The sequence below is a fragment of the Hemicordylus capensis genome, chromosome 5 (assembly GCF_027244095.1).
Source record: "Hemicordylus capensis ecotype Gifberg chromosome 5, rHemCap1.1.pri, whole genome shotgun sequence".
Lineage (NCBI taxonomy): Eukaryota > Metazoa > Chordata > Lepidosauria > Squamata > Cordylidae > Hemicordylus > Hemicordylus capensis.
Window position 1 is genome coordinate 149627793 of NC_069661.1, and position 19066 is coordinate 149646858.

The following is a 19066-nucleotide window of genomic DNA, read 5'->3' on the forward strand; positions in this document are numbered from 1 at the left end:
AGTGCACACGAGTAGCCAAGCCTGGGCTTGACTGCTCGTGTGCACAGCCTCTCTGCCTTCTAAAGATACTGACAAAGATTAACTTTTCTTCAAGCAGTAAATGGCAGTTGTTATGTTCGAGTCTCCCTCTTTCTTTCATAAATACATCAAAATCCCCTTGGAATGGTAGGGAGAAAACTGTGTTTGTAGCTGTCTTCATCACTGGTATTTTAATGGTATTGAAAGTCAAAAGATGTTGTCATTTACCCAGCTGACATGAACTAGCAGCTATGTTTTTTCTTTCTAAACATTTCCTTTCAGACTGATACTCTTTTTCTACTCAAGTACAGGAGTACTGCATACTGTTTTATCCACTGTATCTTAAGAAGGATATTGTAGAATTGGAAAAGGTTCAGAAGAGGGCAACCAGGATGATCAAGGGCATGGAGTACCTTCCTTATGAGGCAAGGCTACAGTATCTGGGGCTTTTCAGTTTGGAAAAAAGGTGACTATGGGGAGACATGATAGAGGTGTATCTATCGTAGAGAAAGGGGGCAGAGAGAATTGTTCCTCTCTCACAACACTAGAACCAGGGATCATCCCATAAAACTAAAGGCTGGGAAATTTAGGACTGACAAAAGGAAGCACTTTTTCATCCAGCACATAACTCTGCCACTAGTTTGGCTGGCTTAAAAAGGGGCTTAAACAAATTCATGGAGGACAGGTCTGTCAAGGGCTACTAGTCTGGTGGCTATAGGCCACCTCCAGCATCAGAGGCAAGATGCCTTTAAATACCAGTTGCAGGGGAGCAACAGCAAGAAAGAGGGCATGCCCTCACCTATTGCCTGTTGGCTTCTCAGAGGCCTCTGAGAGGCCACTCTGTGAAACAGGATGCTGGGCTCAATAAGCTTTGGGCCTGATCCAGCAGGGCTGTTCTTATGTAGGATATAATAGTTTCTGCCTGCTCTGATTTTTGGTGTCTCATATCTGTAGTCTGAGAGTTAAAATTGTAAATCAGTTGTGTGAGATTATTGTTGTCACTGCACAAATCCTGAAAACTTTAGCAGCATTGTGCCTGAATCCTGCTTTTCATTCCCACTGGTTTAAAAAGTAGTATCTCCTGCAAATAACTTACTACTTCAGTTGCTGGATTTTTTGCCATTGTGTGCATTTAAACTGTTCTACTGAATTTATTATTATTATTTTTTTACAGTTTGCATTAAAAAAAAATTCCACAGAATGGGGAAGGTTATAAATCAGTAATTTTAAATTCACATAAAATGTGGGATGAAGGGAGATATGAACTGTCAACCTTTCCTGTTGCTTGCTAATAAATCCTTTGGATAATGCATATTAACATTTGAAAATTACTGGCATTTCAGCCACAGCCAGCAAATATTTTAGTGTATTTCCTGTTGCTTATCTGGATTTAGTGTCTTATGTATTTTGAGTACCTATTAGATTCATAATGTGTGGGCTTGGTATTAAGTTTGTGCAAATTAACTTTGAATCGTTGAAGGCACTTTTTTTTCTCTGTGGGAGGAAAGGGAAAGCCTATTTATTTGAAGCCAGATAGCATGGAGAGACAATAGAGGACAATATTTTGTCTGTTATCTTGGTATCCTTTGAAAACACATTCATTTAGAAACAGCTATATATCCTTTTGCTTCTGACTGCCCTTTCTTTCTTCCTGTTTTCCTAGAGGGGGGGTGGAATTCAAAATGACTGTGGAAAAATGTACACATGATTATTCCTGAACATTAAGAAAAGACCTAAGCTATTTTACCTGCACAAAAAGCATGGTGATAAGCTGCAAGTAGAAAAGGACACACATAAGGAATGGAAGGAAAGTCAACTATCAAGGATAAATATAGACAAATAGCCCAAACTTAGGCCAGTGTCAGGTAAGCTAAAGCTCAAAACGAGCTGATGCTGGCGAAGGTTGCTCAGAGCAACAAAAAGGTTGTTCAGGTATGTTTGAAGTAAGAGGAAGGAAACAGTAGGTCCACTGCTCAGTAAGGATGGTGAAATGTTAATGGGTGCCAAAAAGAAGGCAGAGCCATTTGGCTATTTTGCCTTGGTCTTCTCCCAAGAAGGGAACTATTTGTAACCTATGAGAGGAGAGCTGGTCTTGTGGTAGCAAGCATGACTTGTCCCCATAGCTAAGCAGGGTCTGCCCTGGTTGCATATGAATGGGAGACTTGATGTGTGAGCACTGCAAGATATTCCCTTCAAGGGATGAAGCCACTCTGGGAAGAGCAGAAGGTTTCAAGTTCCCTCCCTGGCTTCTCCAAGGTAGGGCTGAGAGAGATTCCTGCCTGCAACCTTGGAGAAGCCGCTGCCAGTATGTGAAGACAATACTGAGCTAGATAAACCAATGGTCTGACTCAGTATATGGCAGTTTCCTATGTTCCTATAAAAGTAATGTGAATGGTTCAAGATAGATGAGTAGGGATGTGCAGAAGGTTTCAATGTTGAAATGTTTCTGCTCAAAATGGACTGTTTCAAGTGTTTCGTGCTCAAAACAAAACACCCTCAAAGGGCCTGTTTCGAGCTCGGAGAAGAACAACCCTGTTCCGATTGAAATGTTTTGAGCACCATTTTGGAGGTCTGTTTTGCCCTTGTGGATTGGTTTTCTGCCACTGGTTTCTGATTGGCTTGCAATCTCCTTGCTTCTTGGTTAGCTTGTGATCATACAAATCATGCTGCTGGGGCTTTGGCTGCTGCTGCTGCTATATAGGGCAGGCTAGCCCAAGGGCCTGGGGGAGGAAGACAGAAGGAGAACAGCTTGGGTGGGGCACTGACTGACTGCTGTCTTTGCCCCTGCCCCACCTTTCCTCAGGTGTGTGTAACATCTCCTTGGGCTGCTGCTGGGGCTTTGGCTGCTGCTGCTGCTATATAGGGCAGGCTAGCCCAAGGGCCTGGGGGAGGAAGACAGAAGGAGAACAGCTTGGGTGGGGCACTGACTGACTGCTGTCTTTGCCCCTGCCCCACCTTTCCTCAGGTGTGTGTAACATCTCCTTGGGCTGCTGCTGGGGCTTTGGCTGCTGCTGCTGCTATATAGGGCAGGCTAGCCCAAGGGCCTGGGGGAGGAAGACAGAAGGAGAACAGCTTGGGTGGGGCACTGACTGACTGCTGTCTTTGCCCCTGCCCCACCTTTCCTCAGGTGTGTGTAACATCTCCTTGGGCTGCTGCTGGGGCTTTGGCTGCTGCTGCTGCTATATAGGGCAGGCTAGCCCAAGGGCCTGGGGGAGGAAGACAGAAGGAGAACAGTTTGGGTGGGGCACTGACTGACTGCTGTCTTTGCCCCTGCCCCACCTTTCCTCAGGTGTGTGTAACATCTCCTTGGGCTGCTGCTGGGGCTTTGGCTGCTGCTATATAGGGCAGGCTAGCCCAAGGGCCTGGGGGAGGAAGACAGAAGGAGAACAGCTTGGGTGGGGCACTGACTGACTGCTGTCTTTGCCCCTGCCCCACCTTTCCTCAGGTGTGTGTAACATCTCCTTGGGCTGCTGCTGGGGCTTTGGCTGCTGCTGCTGCTATATAGGGCAGGCTAGCCCAAGGGCCTGGGGGAGGAAGACAGAAGGAGAACAGCTTGGGTGGGGCACTGACTGACTGCTGTCTTTGCCCCTGCCCCACCTTTCCTCAGGTGTGTGTAACATCTCCTTGGGCTGCTGCTGGGGCTTTGGCTGCTGCTGCTGCTATATAGGGCAGGCTAGCCCAAGGGCCTGGGGGAGGAAGACAGAAGGAGAACAGTTTGGGTGGGGCACTGACTGACTGCTGTCTTTGCCCCTGCCCCACCTTTCCTCAGGTGTGTGTAACATCTCCTTGGGCTGCTGCTGGGGCTTTGGCTGCTGCTGCTGCTATATAGGGCAGGCTAGCCCAAGGGCCTGGGGGAGGAAGACAGAAGGAGAACAGCTTGGGTGGGGCACTGACTGACTGCTGTCTTTGCCCCTGCCCCACCTTTCCTCAGGTGTGTGTAACATCTCCTTGGGCTGCTGCTGGGGCTTTGGCTGCTGCTGCTGCTATATAGGGCAGGCTAGCCCAAGGGCGCGAGCCTCTTGGCGCGAGCCGAAGGGCGAGAGCACAAGGGCTCTCTGCCGTGGGGCAAGCTGCCTGAGGACCAGAAGATCTCTCTCCTTCCGCCCTGAAGAGCCATCTTCTCACAATTAAGAAGTCAGCAGGAGACTACGCAAGCCTGGTTTTGTTTTGTTTTTAATTAAGCCAAGAAGCCGTGTTGGGTTAGTCTGGGGAGATGTGTCTGGGGGAGCAAAAAAGTGGGTCTGGAGTGGGGGCGGCAATATCACAGGTAGCGGGCAGAGGGAGGTATGGCGGTGGGAGTTGGGCAGGCCGTTACAGGGGAAAACGGTCCAGGCAATTGAGGCCTGTTCCTTTTTCCGGCCCTTCTCCCAACCCTCTGACCCTAGGGAGCTCTGGGAACACTCCTTTGAGGATTAGGGTGCTGCTGCTGAATGCCAGGTCAGTTAATGCAAAAACATCTCTCATCCACGATCTGATTGTGGATGAGCGTGCTGACCTGGTATGTGTGACGGAGACCTGGTTGGATGCGCTGGGCGGGGTCAGTCTCTCTCAGCTTTGTCCTCCAGGTTTCCAGATCGTGCAGCAGCCCCGCCTCGAGGGTCGGGGAGGAGGCGTTGCAGTCATCTTTCGAGAGACCCTCCCCGTTTCCAGGTGCCCGGTCAGGCAATCTCAGAATTTCGAGTGTTTGTCCTTGAGGGTGGGCCTCCGAGATAGGCTGGGGATTCTGCTGGTGTACCGACCACCCCGCTGCACTTCAGTCTCCCTACCTGAGCTGGCGGGGGTGGTCTCGGAGGTGGCCTTGGGTTCCTCCAGGCTTATTGTTTTGGGGGATTTCAATGTCCACGCTGAGGCCCCCCTAGTGGGTGCGGCTCAGGATTTCATGGCCTCCATGGCAACCATGGGCCTGTCTCAATTGGTATCGGGCCCTACCCACATGGCGGGACACACTCTGGATCTGGTCTTTGCCGACCGGGAAATAAATGATCTGGAGGTGGGGGAATTTGAGACCACTCCCTTGTCATGGACAGATCATCACCTGGTAGGGTTTAGTTTGACTGCTCCGTCTGCCCTCTGCAGGGGTGGTGGGCTGATTAAGATGGTCCGCCCCCGGAGGCTTATGGATCCGCTTGGATTCCAGACGGCCCTCGGGGAGTTTCCAGTGTCCAGAGCTGGTGACCCTGTCGACGCCTTGGTTGATCTCTGGAATGGAGAGGTGGCCCGGGCTGTTGACACGGTTGCCCCCAAGCGCCCTCTCCGGCTTAGTGGAGCCCGTTCCGCTCCTTGGTTTTCCTCGGAGCTTAGGGCGATGAAGCAACTCGGGCGACGGCTGGAGCGACGCTGGAGGAAGAGTCGTCACGAATCCGATCGAACACGGGCTAGAACCCATTTTAGGGACTACGCCGTGGCGGTGGGGGCGGCGAAGAAACGTTTTTTCTCCGCCTCCATTGCGTCTGCTCAGTGCAGGCAAACAGAGCTGTTTCGTGTGGTGAAAACATTGCTCCACACATCCCCCCGGACAATGGGGGAGGAGCCATCTACAGCTCTTTGTGATCGGTTTGCCTGTCATTTTGCAGATAAAGTCGCTTGCATCCGTGCTGACCTGGACTCCAGAGTTTTGGCAGTTCCGGCAGACGTGCCTTTGGTACCATCTGGTCCCGTTGTGTTGGATTCTTTTCGGTTGGTGCGGCCTGAGGATGTGGACAAGATCCTGGGCAGTGTGCGGGCGACTTCGTGCGCTCTTGACCCTTGCCCTTCATGGCTAATAAAAGCTGCCAGGGAGGGGACAGGTAGATGGCTGGAGGTGATGGTTAATGCTTCATTAAGGGAGGGCAGGATGCCATCGTGCCTTAAGGAGGCGGTGGTAAGACCTTTATTAAAAAAGCCCTCCCTTGATCCCTCCAGCCTGGACAACTATAGACCTGTGTCTAACCTGCCCTTTTTGGGCAAGGTGATGGAGCGTGTGGTGGCGTCCCAGCTGCAGAGGGTCTTGGATGATACGGATTATCTGGACCCTTTTCAATCTGGCTTCCGCCCCGGGTATGGGACTGAGACTGCCTTGGTCGCTCTAGTGGATGACCTACGCCGGGAACTAGACAGGGGGAGTGCGTCCCTGTTGGTTCTGCTGGACCTCTCGGCGGCGTTCGATACCATCGACCATGGTATCCTTCTGGGCCGCCTCTCGAGTATGGGAATCGGAGGCACTGCGTTGCAGTGGTTCCGGTCCTTTCTTGAGGGGAGGGTCCAGAAGGTGGTGCTGGGGGACTACTGCTCGGCCCCGTGGCCGTTGGCCTGTGGGGTCCCGCAGGGTTCGGTCTTGTCCTCCATGCTGTTTAACATCTACATGAAGCCGCTGGGAGAGGTCATCCGGGGATTTGGACTGAGTTGTCAGCAATATGCGGATGACACTCAGCTCTATCTCTCCTTGTCATCTGATCCTAGGGAGGCGGTGGATGTCCTGAACCGGGGACTGGAGGCCGTGATGGGTTGGATGTGGGCTAACAAACTGAAATTGAATCCGGATAAGACGGAGGTGCTGTTGGTCAGTAGGAGAGCCAATCGGGATGTGGAGATTTTACCAGTTCTGGATGGGGTTGCACTCCCCTTGAAGGAACAAGTACGCAGCTTGGGGGTACTACTGGACCCGGCTCTGCTTTTGGAGGCTCAGGTGGAGGCGGTGGCCAGGGGTGCCTTTGCACGGCTTCGGCTGGTGCGCCAGCTGCGTCCCTTTCTCGAGAAGGCAGATCTGGCCACGGTTACCCACGCCTTAGTCACGTCGCGGCTGGATTACTGTAACGCGCTCTACGTGGGGCTGCCCTTGAAGAATATCCGGAAACTGCAGCTAGTGCAAAACGCGGCAGCGAGGGTGTTATCCAGAGCTGCCCGTTGGGAACATATCACCCCCATTTTGAAAGAACTGCACTGGCTACCGGTTCGTTCCCGGGTCCAATTCAAGGTGCTGGTTTTGACCTTTAAAGCCCTAAACGGTTTGGGCCCAGGGTATTTGAGGGACCGCCTGCTCCCAAGGGTTGCTGCCCGCTCGACGAGGACATCTGAGGGGGCCCTGCTCCGGGTGCCGACAATGAGAGAGGCCCGGCTGTCGTGCACTCGGGACAGGGCCTTCTCTGTTGCTGCCCCCAGACTCTGGAATGCTCTCCCAGTGGTCATTCGCTCCTCGGACTCCATCATGGCTTTTAGAAAGCTTGTAAAGACTTGGCTTTTTACCCAGGCTTTTACATAATCGTTTTTACTGCTGCTTCTGGGTGTTTTTATTTCTTGTATTGTTTTATGCCTGTTTTTATATGTTTTTATACTCTTAGCATGTTGTTTTTATTGTGTTTTTATTGTATGTTTTTAACTTTTGTAAACCGCCTTGGGGCTATATTTTAACGAAAGGCGGTATAAAAATGCAAAAATAAATAAAAATAAATAAATAAATCAAGTATTGTCCTGGGTAACTGTGCCCCCATTGGCTGGGTGGAGGGAGAAAGGAAGAGGGAGGAATAACATGAGGTGGGAATTTCAAAATGTATTCAAAAGGACTGGGAGGCAGAGAGAGCCTTTATACTGCACCTCTCTTGAAGAGGATACATCAAGAGGAGAAGAAGAAGGAATCAAGGAAGGTTTGATTTTGTGATTTTCTTTTCTTAGCACTGAGTATAATATGCTGTACTATTGCTGCTATAACTATCTGGTTTTGCTGGATCTTAGATTGACAAAGGCAGAACTTGGGTGCCTTCCTTCCTTGAGTTGTGGCTTGTTTTGTTTGTAAGAATAGTGTTGTGATGAGAAATGGACAGTGGCAGCACACACACACACACCAGTAATATTTCTTGGTGATTGTTGTGATGAGCCCTGTGTCTGGTCTGGAAACTAACTTGTGCTTCATTCACTGCTCTGGTCTGCTCTGCAATCTTCATTGCAAGATGTACTCAGTCAAAATATGGCTGAAGTTGCTATAGTTGAGCTTATGGGGCTATGCTTGCTGCTAAGGGTGCTGTGGTGGCAGCTGTTGCAATGCTAGGAAGTAAGGAGTCCTAATTGTGTGTGAGAGAGCAACTTGTGCCCATGATGTTACTGCAGCACAGACACTGTGGCTGGCAGTGGATTCTGGGTCAGTTATTCTTTTGTGGCCATTTTTATACTGTGTTTGAAATGTGTGTTTAGGGTTGAGAGATTCCCTTTTACTGTGTGCTTCTGCAGTGTTTTTCAAGGCAGGGTTGCAGAATGCATTGCAAATTGCAATGCAAAAGTTATGTGCATGCATTCTGTGAGTAGAGCTTGTTCCGGCCATAGGTGGAAACACTTAGTGGAAACACCCCATCCAACTGGAAACACCTCATTGTTCCCCATGGGTAGCTCCTAGGGACACCAAAGTGAGTTGTGTGGTGAGGCGTGGTAGATGCTATCTACCACCTAACTCCCAAATTAAATGGGCAAGTGGAAGATTTTTAGCAAATTTTTAACCTTTCCCCAAAACTTCCATAGGATCCTATGGGGGTTTGGGGGAAAGGTTAAAAACCACCCGCTTGCTCATTTCTTTTGTGGGTGGGGTGGTAGCACCCATCATGCCCTACCACACAACCCCCTTTGGCATCCCTAGGAGCTATCCATGGGGAACAATGGGGTGTTTCCACTTTCCCTATTGTTCCCTATGGCCAGAATGCTCAAAACATTTCAAATTTGTTCCCTCGAAACAACCATTTCAACCAATGTTTCGACAAAACATTTCTATGTATTTTGCTATTTTGCATTTTGTTTTGAGCTGGAAGCAAAACGCAAAATCCGTTTCATGCACATCCCTAATAAGGAGTTGGTCAGGAAACACTTAACTACCTTAAATGTATCTAGATCCTCAGAGCTGGATGAATTGCATCCTAGGGTACTAAAAGGAACTAGTTGGTGTATATTCAGAACCTCTGTCTATCATCTTCCAAAAATCATGGAGAACAAGTGAGTTGCCACAAGCCTGGAGATGGGCTAATCTGGAGTACTGTGTCCAGTTCTATGTGCTGCGCTTTAAGAATGTATGTGCTGCCGTCACGCTTTGGCAGCTGGGGAAAATCCTACCCAAACAGGAAGCTGTTTTGAGCAGCAGAGGAGGAGGTATGCATCTGCTCTTCTCCCTTGTAAAGGTACCAGGGCTGTGCTGCGAATCGCTCTTCGAATTGTGATTCGTGCACATCCCTATAGGAAGTCTTTCTTAATAGTAAGAGAGGTTTGACAATGCAACTAGTTCTTTAGGGAATGAGTAGGCTTCTCCTTTTTGTAGATCCTTAAGCAGAGGTTGGACAGTCATCTCTTGGAGATTTTCTAACTCTGGCCTTTCTGCATCGAGGAGGGAGTTGGATTAAATGGCCTAGAACTCCCCCTCCAACTCTCTGGTTCTACTGTCTCTAAACAAATGCAGATGTTCTCTCTGTCTTGATGTTCAGTGATGCTCAAATTCTCAATTAAAGATAAAAATAGAGGGAACATTGTGTCCCTCATGCTCCTCTCTGAGGACAAAATTCTGTATCACTGCTTTTTAGCCCAGCAGCAAAAATTTCAGAAGCTGAGTCTGTTAATACAAATGCCAATTAATTGACCAGATTCCACACAAATCTAATTTTCCACCCTTTTCTTTTCAGGTTCGTCCGAAGGATTTCTCAAAGCTGCTACATATCAAGGGGAAGTAGACGTTTATAGTATTAGTCAAGTGGGGGATGTGGATCTGAAATCTCAGCAAGGTTAGTAAATATAGAAGTCTGCTATAGAAACGAAACTATTAAATGTCAGTGCCGAAACTGATGGTAAAATTATACTGCTACACTCAAATAATGTTGACTTGATCATTTTGTAGTCTTTTCATGAAACCAGGATTCTAAACTACTTAAAGTAAAATTGTGCTTATTCAGGACAGTGACGTATCCCATGTCTGGATACATTGAACCACTTGTTTTATACCCTATCTGCATCACAGTCTGTTTCTCTGTACAGGAGAACATTGTTATCTGCGGGGGTTCCATTCCACGGGCGGATGGGGGAGCTGCAGCTAGTGAAACAGTAGATAACAAGGTATTAAAGCCTATGTAAAATAGAGGGCTAGGTTCCTAGACTTGAAAAAACCACCTGAAAATTGCTGAAAAATGAGGAATAGGGCCAATAAAGTGCTGGTTGCGCTCCATTGGCCCTCAGGAGTCCAAGAATGCTCCCCATGAGTTGAAATGTTGCTGAAATTTGGCAGAAAATTGTGGGAGGGGGTGGGGTTGGCCATTAAAAAAAGAGCGAGCGAGCCATGAAATGGCTCCCACACTCAAAATGGTGGCTGGAAATGACCTCCAAGGTGATTTCCAGCCAACCCGATCCACAGATACACAAGTTTAACAGTCTCCCCCCCCACCCCGGCGTATACTGAGGTCGGGTGTCCATTACCCAACCACAGATACGCAAAATGGCGGATGCTGGATCTGCAAATTGCATGGTTCTCCTGTATAACAATACACAGTATAGCTATAAGGGGAATATTAGAGAGGATTTATCCATTACGTTTCTTCCTGGTGGATGTTATGGTGTCTGCTGAATCATTTAGACAACTGAGGCTCCACATAAGAACAGAGGAAACTTAGGTAGGTTTTATAAAACGTCCTTGGCTGGGACAATCTAACAGATCTTGCTATGGTTTGCCCCACAGCTGGGGAGAGTGGAGTGAAGCCAGGAGACCTTAGCTAAGAGACAGGACTCACTCAGTTCATTGTGCATCAGTGCCACACAGATATGCTTTTAAAAGGCAGGGGTGAGGGATGAAAAATAATTGAAGCAAACTGTAAAAAAAAGAAACCCCTTTTGCATGGCTCTAACATCATGATATTTTGTACCCTGCTCTTCTAGCTGTAGGAATTGCACATTAAAATAAATTTGAGCTAAAGAGAGAGCCCGACCACTGGATTTATTCGGCTCTTTCCAGTCTTCTGAGGTTAGCAGGGGGTCAGCTGCTACATCAGCCATGTAGGGAGCCCTACATTGAAGACAAGCACTTAAACATTTCTGCTGTAGCCCAGGCCACAACTTTAATTAGTTGAAGCTAAGAGGAATTCACCCCAAAATACATTCTATGGCTCAATGAGGATAGCTTTCCTCCCTAATGCTAGGGCAAAATTCCAGGATTTCTGATTAAATGTGGAGAGAGAGCCCCTTTTTCCTAAGGAAGATCACCATCTGAGTAAAATACTGGATAGCTGTTCACTGCAATATGCTGCTTTAACACACATGAAACAACATGCCTTGTTCTGATCCTTCTTAATGTAAGGAATGCAGTCAGCATGGAACAAGAAAAGTCATCTGGGGATTCTTGGATAAAAATAGCTGGCCCGTATTTTCTCATTTATTCTGCAACTAAGTTTCATTGTGGGTGGGTGGGTGTTCCCCTGGTTTGGCCAAGTGCCTTATGAACATTGCCCTGCCTTATCTGTTAATATGAACCTTTCATTTTTATTGATCACAGGCTCAATTACAGTCAAAGTACCAGCCACACTTAGAGCGTATCTGCAGTTATCTGGAAGCAAAGTTGAGGTGAGCCCACAGATCCAGCTGCAGGAGACCCAGTATGCCTTCAGAGAGGGTCATATAACTGTTACTGGTGAGACTTGCTTTTTATTTTCCTTAATAGAACTTTGCCTTTACTAATAAAACTTAGTGACTCTGTATCTGATCAGATATGTAGCCCTTACTCAATATAAGTTAAATATATTCCAGGTTTTAACCCACAAAGGTTTAGACTAAGTACATGATCAGAAAACTTTAAATGTTCAGGACAGCTAAATATATGGGGCATGATCCAGCCAAAATTGAGCACTCTTGTGACCCATCAACTTGAGCAGAAATCAGTGGGACCCAAAAGTGCTTAACAACATGCATGAAAATAAAAAGAGATATAATCTTCGACACCTAATTGTAGTTAGAAGTCTGCTGGGTACAACTCGAATAAGAGCCAGTCCTAGAACTACCACTTAGCCAGATGTGTAGCAGGGCTAGCAGATAAAGTTGTCTTCCTAATTTTAAAAGACAATAAAGCAAAAATGGCCACCTGGTAACTAACATAAGGAAACACATCCTTATGTGTTTATCAATGTATCAGTGATCTGATCCAGTGCTTTTTCTTGTATTGTTCCATAAAAGGAGCAATGTAGGACGTGACGTTTAATGTCCTCCATATCCATAGCTCTGCTATCCATAGCAGTCTGGGCTATGAATAGCAGAGCCTCTGGGTGCAGTCAGGCACTAGGGAGGAGCTCACCACTGCCTGCCTAGAGTCAGTGGGCTTTTCACCATAAAAAACAGGCACTCTCCCCTCCTTGCTGCCCACCCTACCTGCAGTGGTGGCAGCCAGCCACCACTGCTGAACTTTGGGGGGCAAAAGTGGAAACTTTCCCCTCTCCAGGTCGCCCCTCTCCACAGCTATTGCCGCCGCCGCAGCTTTTTTCTTTCTTCTTCTCCTTCAAGTAAAAGGGTGGGAAGCCATATGTGTAAAGCCTCCTGGTAATCATATTATCAGAGAGGGTCTAGTAAATATTATGAATGCTTCTCTGAGGGATGGCAGGATGCCTTCTTGTCTTAAGGAGGTGGCCATTAGACCTCATTTGAAGAAACCTGCATTGGATCCCTCAGAATTCGCTAATTACAGTCCCGTTTTCAATCTTCCATGGTTGGGCAAGGTGTTGGAGTGGGTGGTGGCTTCTCAGCTCCAGGCAGTTTTGGATTATGCAGAGTATCTAGACCCATTTCCAACCAGCGTTCGCGCAGGTTATGGGTTTGAGACTGCCTTGGTTGGCCTGATGGATGTTCTCTCTTTATATTACCTATAAAGCTCTCAATAGCTTGGGTCCAGGGTACTTAAGAGAGGGCCTTCTCTGTCATGAACCCTGCCACCTATTAAGATTGTCTGGATACGGCTGCTGCCAGCTCATTTGGCAACTCGGGACCAGGCCGCTTTTGTGGCTGCCCCAGAGCTTTGGAATTTGCTGCCTGTTAAAATAAGAGCATCTCCTTCTCTGTTTGCTTTTAGTAAGACCTTCAAGACACACCTGTTTTCTCAGGCTTTTAACTGAAATTAATTCTAAACTGTTTAATGGTTTTCCTCTCAAGAGATTGTTTTAACTTTTTATACTGTGAAATTGCTTTAACTGTTTTTACTCTATTTTATATTTGTTGTGTTTTAAATTGTGTACACCACCTAGAGATGCAGATATCAGGCGGTATATAAATACAAATAAATAACAGATTGCAGGCACCCCCATCTCCATTCATATATGAGTAGCAAGGGTGCCTGGGGGAAGTCCCAGAATTGTCCTCAGGAAGTTATTCTGGACTATTTCTGATTTCTCACTCACTTTTACTCCCAAATCTCTGTCGCATACAAAAGCTGTGGAATTACTTTGCCCTGAAATATTATGAGTGCAGGAGCTATTAATTGACACACATGCACGCACACAAACACACACACACACCCTGCAGAAGACAAATTTTAAAATGATCCCCACTGTACATCATGCAGTTAATAGGGGCTGCATTAAGATGGACAGGCCAAGATAAAGATTTATGAGAGGAGACACCCAAATATTTAAAGGAGTGGCATTGCTCTCTTTGCTGGGTGTTAATTGTCCATATGTGTTTTATTCTTCTGGTACCAAAAACTACCACTTTTGTTTTATCATAGTTGAGCTTCAACTTCTCCACCTTACAGTAACTGGCCAATCTGACCAGCATTCTTCTAAGCCCGATCTTGACACAAGATATAAGTGCCATATCACCAGTATACATCAATTTTGAGACTTTGCACCCATTAAGTGAGGGGGAGAAGAATGTCTGAGACTCCATGACCTGTACCATATCATTAACAGAAAAAAATTAAATATAAAGGGAGCCAATAGAAAGCCCTGTTTGACTCCTTGTTTAATAAAATGGGATTGGATAGTGATCCTTGTTGGCCCACTATCACCCTGGCTGCGAGATTAGAGTGCAGTTCAATCAGTAACCTGAGAAGCTGTCTGTTAATGTCAGCCTTCTTAAGTTTTACCCACAATCTATCAAGAGTCAAAAGCTGACAAAAGGTCAGTAAACACAACAGAAAGGTATTTTTTATGACCGTTCTGGGTGATTTATGGATTAAGGCCTTCAAGGTGATACAATGATCTATTGTGCTGTGACCCCTACAGAAGCCTTCCTGCTTTGGGTGAAACAATTGCATCAAATCTGCCCAATCTGCCAGTTTGTTTAAAAGGTGTGAAGTGTGTAATTTGGAGGATACATCCAGGAGGTTGACTGGACAGTAATTAGAAGACTCTTGCCTATTACCTGTTTTGTATATTGTATACAAATAATACTTTGTTTCAAGTTTGCGGGGGAAACACACAAAGGTCTTTGTAGAATAATTGCATACAATTATTGCTTTCCCTGCCCCCGCCAGCGCCTATATAATACTTAAATGTGGCTAAAGCAAAGAAGGGAATTAGAGTTTGAGTTGGGCAAGGGAGAATGTGATTTTGCCATCCATTTCTGAGCACTTAATCATGGTTAAGAGACTGGCCAACATTCCATCTGCACCAGTTCTGTGTGATGAGGAGTTATATTTACCATGATGATTCCAAGTTTAGAGTGTGTGCAATCATACAGAATTTGAATTGCACAAAACATCAAAAGAGCTTTGGAAAAGCTCCCCCCCCCTTTTTTTTGCACTACATCAAATTTGCATGCCACAGAATGCAACTCAGTTTGGCTGTTTCAGGCTTCTAAACTAAGAGGTTACTTTATAAATAATCAATTCTTTGGAAAATGACTAAATATATGCATCTCTTGGGAGTGATCAAAACAATGATAAATAAAATATGTATTTGGTGGAAAGGGAAGGCCTATTTTAAATCCAATTTTTGATTTGTCTAATTTAATCTGCTCTGCTTTTTATTACCCCTTACTGATATAGCACTGTAGAATGACAGCAGCAATCCAAGTTTTGCCTTGTTTGTTATAGGAAAATAATGCATACAAAACACTGAAGGTTGGCTTATTTCTATAACCCTGTTTCCCAAGGAGTGAAACACAATAAAATAAGACATACTATTCGAAAAACATTCAGTGCGTATTCCACGTTTTAAGACCAAACATTCCTTTTGGTACTCTTATCTGCAGAGTTCTGGAATAACTTATTTTGTTAACAACTATGAGAGTCAAATAACTTGTTTCCTGGCAAACAACAGGACAGAGAGAGCCGTTAACATTGTGTCAAGAACACTGCTCTGTATCTTGCATCATCATATCCGGGCCTGCGGCTGAATTCTTTGTATTATGAAGCCAAGGATTGGTGTACATTCTGCTCACAAAGGCAAAGTGTAACAGAGAAAGCTTTTTCAAATGATGAGCTTGACTGTATTTCTAATTGCATTTGCATTTAGTTCTACTAATTTAAAATCTCTTTGACAACACGAGTAAGTAAGATCACAACCCAAATACTGATCTAGACTCTGGTTATGTGAGAGACAATTTTAGAAATAAGGGTTATCTAGTTGCTACCTCACACTTGCCAGAAAATACAATAGAAATTAAACCTCAGTAACCGCCCAAGTGTATAAGTTTCAAGTACTTTCCCCTTCCTTATCCATCCTTCTCTCGTGAACAAACAGCACAGTGGTGGAACTGTGCCTTACTGTTGAGAAAATGCATTCTAATTTGTATATATATTATTATATGCAATAGCTGGCATCTGTGATAGCATGGTTATATTAAAAAACCTTTCTATGTAGGTATACCTTTGATCAGGTTAATACAGGAAGCCTTCCAATATTGTGGGGTTATGTTCCCGGGAAGTTCTGTGAAGCGGTGATGTTGGAGCGTTTAACATTTTAAAAAATGGAGTTAGCACTCCGGCACTCAGGCCACACCAGTGACTGGGACATTTTAAAAGTGTCCCAGCCACTCACACGCCTCTTTAGGCCTCCCTGTGTGCCAGCTGGGAAGTGGGGAGAGTGGCCATTTAGACTTTAAATTTCCCTGTCTATCAGCTGATGGGCAAGGAGGTTTAAAGTTTAAATAGCCTCTCTCTCCACTTCCTAGCTTGTGCATGGGGAGGCTTAAAAAGGCAGTGCGAGTAGTTGGGAAAACTTAGTTATTGCAGGGGGTAGAAAACTGCAAATAGATTGAACTACTCCCTGCGATAATGAAACTGGTATACAGGCTGGTGGCGATGTTGTGAGAATTGAACCCACGAATATTAAGGGCTACCTATATCCCTTTTAATGTTGAAATACTTACCTTGGGTGAATAAAAAAACATAACTTACAATTGAGGTTTTAGAGATTTCCGAACTGTTTCATATATTGAAATAGGTTTAAAGGTAGATTGCGCTCCTCATGAGCACTTGGAAGGTAGTTTTACGTCATGGCAACATGCAGTGCAGTTCTCAGATGTTCCACCAAGCTCAATCATTCCTGCTCCCTAGGAAGTGTGCTGAGGGTTGTAGCTTTAAGAATTTCCTGCTTTGGATCCATGGAGGGCATCCTGGACCCTTTTGAATGGCCATTCCCTCCTGTACAGGAGGCAGGCTTTTGCTCCTCCAGAGGGAGGGTCCTGCCTAGTCTACAGGGAAGTAAGGTCCCTTGGAGCTCCTAAGTGTTCCTGCCTTTTGCTTCTCTTTCTTCCCTCTCTCTGCCAGACACATTTCAGAGAGCTGGGGCCCTTCACAGGAGCTGGGGGAATGATTCAGACAGAGCTAATTGTCCCAAATTTAGGGGGAGAGGCAGCTTTGGCGGTGTCCTACCCTTGGACTGTAGTGCCTCAGGTTTGCTCAGCAGGTGGCATGTGTACCCTTTGCAACAGAACTGCCTCTGTGCTTTTTCTGGCTCCAGTGCAGAAGCAGAAACAAGGTGGTCAGTTGGGCCAGACCTTGGCACAACCAGCAAACCCTTTCTCATTTTCTCTGGCTGCCCCCACCCCCTGCCACATTGCAGAGCAGGTAGAGGATGAGTATATAGCACAGTGACACCACTGGAAAAAATTAGAGAGAACACTGCCCCCAACCACATTAGATCCAGAAGTAATTATTCTATGCATGTTAGATTAAGTTAAGAAACAATATAAGAAATCAACCCTTATTTATTGGCAGCAGCAAAATCAGCAATAAACCAAAAACTGGAAACAAGCCGACTCTTCCCCGATACATTTGTGGCTTTAAAGCTATGGAATATGGCTAATATAATGAAGCTGATGTAGTTTTGGGGAAGGTGTTTGAGTAATATGGATTACTCAGATCCATCCATTGTGATGTAGTAACACAATGGGGGAAATATTTTTAAATGCCATAGAAATAACAAAGCATCAAACTATGGCCAAAGTCGGTGCTGATTAATGGTTACTTGACTCAGTTACTTTCCATCCAGTTTTATTTCTGCACATGAATGTTAAGTTTTCCAGCTAAGCAATTTTGTTTCCATATTAACCACTAGCTCCTGTAAGTGTTATACCCTAGTTCCACTTGAAGGGTTGTGGGCTGAGTTCTTCATCTGCGGTGTGTTTACACAATGCAAGATGCGACAGCGACAATCTCGTTTCTGTCACTGAGAAAGAATGAGCGTTGGCAAGGAAGCAACTTGGCCCTCTCTTGTTTAAAAGGTGGCCTGAATTGCCACTAACAATTCTGTATCCTCCATATCTGCAAAGAGAGACATATGGTAGAGAACCTTGTTTTGGAAAATGCAGTTAGCAAATTTAAAAATAAGCTGGCAGCAGCAGACATTTGACTAGCACAGAGGCTTCCCAGATGCAAGTATGAGAAACTAACCAGGCATGCTGCTTTCTTTCTCCTAGGAGATCTAGGGCAAAGATATTGTATATCATGTAAACCATTTTGGAATATGGAGACATGCTGGGTATATTACATGCTTAGTAGCTGTGTTTGGAATAGGCAGAAAGTGGAATGGAGCAATTTACAGCAGTTCTTATGCTGGCCTATAAATCTCTGTACTGGAGTAACTGTAAATTAAAATATAGATTCTCTCATATTTAGCATCCTATTCATATTTTTTTCAAAACCCATCAAGTATGCATACCTCAGCCATATTGTAAAACCAGTTCTTTGCAAAATAAGTTTCATTTTAATCATGTTACAAATGTACTATTATGCCGTGTCATTTAGATTACCAGTTGGTTGACTTGTCTATTTCAGGTATTCTGCCATAGGGCTGGTACTGGAATTAGTACCATACCTACTGTGATCTGTTGCTATGGAAAGCAGATATTAAAGTTGGCAATCCATGCTAACAGCATGGATGACTGACCCCAGTTAAGATAACGGAATGAGCTTGCTTTTGGTATTATCCAGATTCTAAGGCTGTCAAATGGCAGTGGCACATACACATTTTGTTGGACCCATGGTTCCACGCCTCCAGTCCACATTTGGATGAAATGGAGAGCTGCCTCTGCAGTTATGCTGACTGCAGAGAGGAGGGGGAAACTGGCTGCTGGGGCTTCCTTCTTTAATGAAGGACAGCCCCAGAAGCCAATGGCAGCCAGAGGGAGGGAGGAGCTTCTTCCCTCAACTCCAGTTCCATGAGGGAGAAACTGCAGTGCCAGTGTTCATATGTAATGCTGGCACCACAGAAATTCATGGCGGGTCCTTTCTGCTGTAAATTCCAGTTGCCCGCATTCAAACATACATCTATAGCAACCAGAGGTGAAGGGACCTCCCATTTCCTGTTGTGCTGAATTTGAACATATGTTTTTCAGAGATCTCCCATGTGCCAAATTTGTGTTCACACAGGCAGGCATTGAGCATAGCTGCAACACATGCCCATGGAAGGATTGACATAGTTCTGAGCCCTGTTAACTGGATAAAGAGGCACTTTTTAAACGTGGTGATGCTCTTTACTTAGCAGGGGAGAGTAACTGGCCCTATCCACCCCCAGCACAGTACTTCCAGTGACTGTTGCTGGTGTCTATCTTAGGTTTTTTTTATTTTTTAGATTGTGAGCCCTTTGGGGACAGGGAGCCATCTTATTTATTTATTATTTCTCTATGTAAACCACTT

General features: G+C 45.7%; 1 protein-coding gene across 3 annotated transcripts in view; it reads left to right on the forward strand.

The window, feature by feature from the left end:
- FAM185A (family with sequence similarity 185 member A) overlaps positions 1-19066 on the forward strand; it is a 59409-nt gene that overhangs the window by 32711 nt on the left and 7632 nt on the right. For 2 of the 3 annotated variants that reach the window (XM_053258488.1, XM_053258490.1), the window contains 2 exons: positions 9645-9743; positions 11498-11632. In XM_053258488.1, the coding sequence (XP_053114463.1) occupies positions 9645-9743; positions 11498-11632 (234 nt within the window). Of the gene's footprint in view, positions 1-9644; positions 9744-9993; positions 10072-11497; positions 11634-19066 lie in introns of those variants that run through there. The other variant, XM_053258491.1, reaches the window with a different exon arrangement.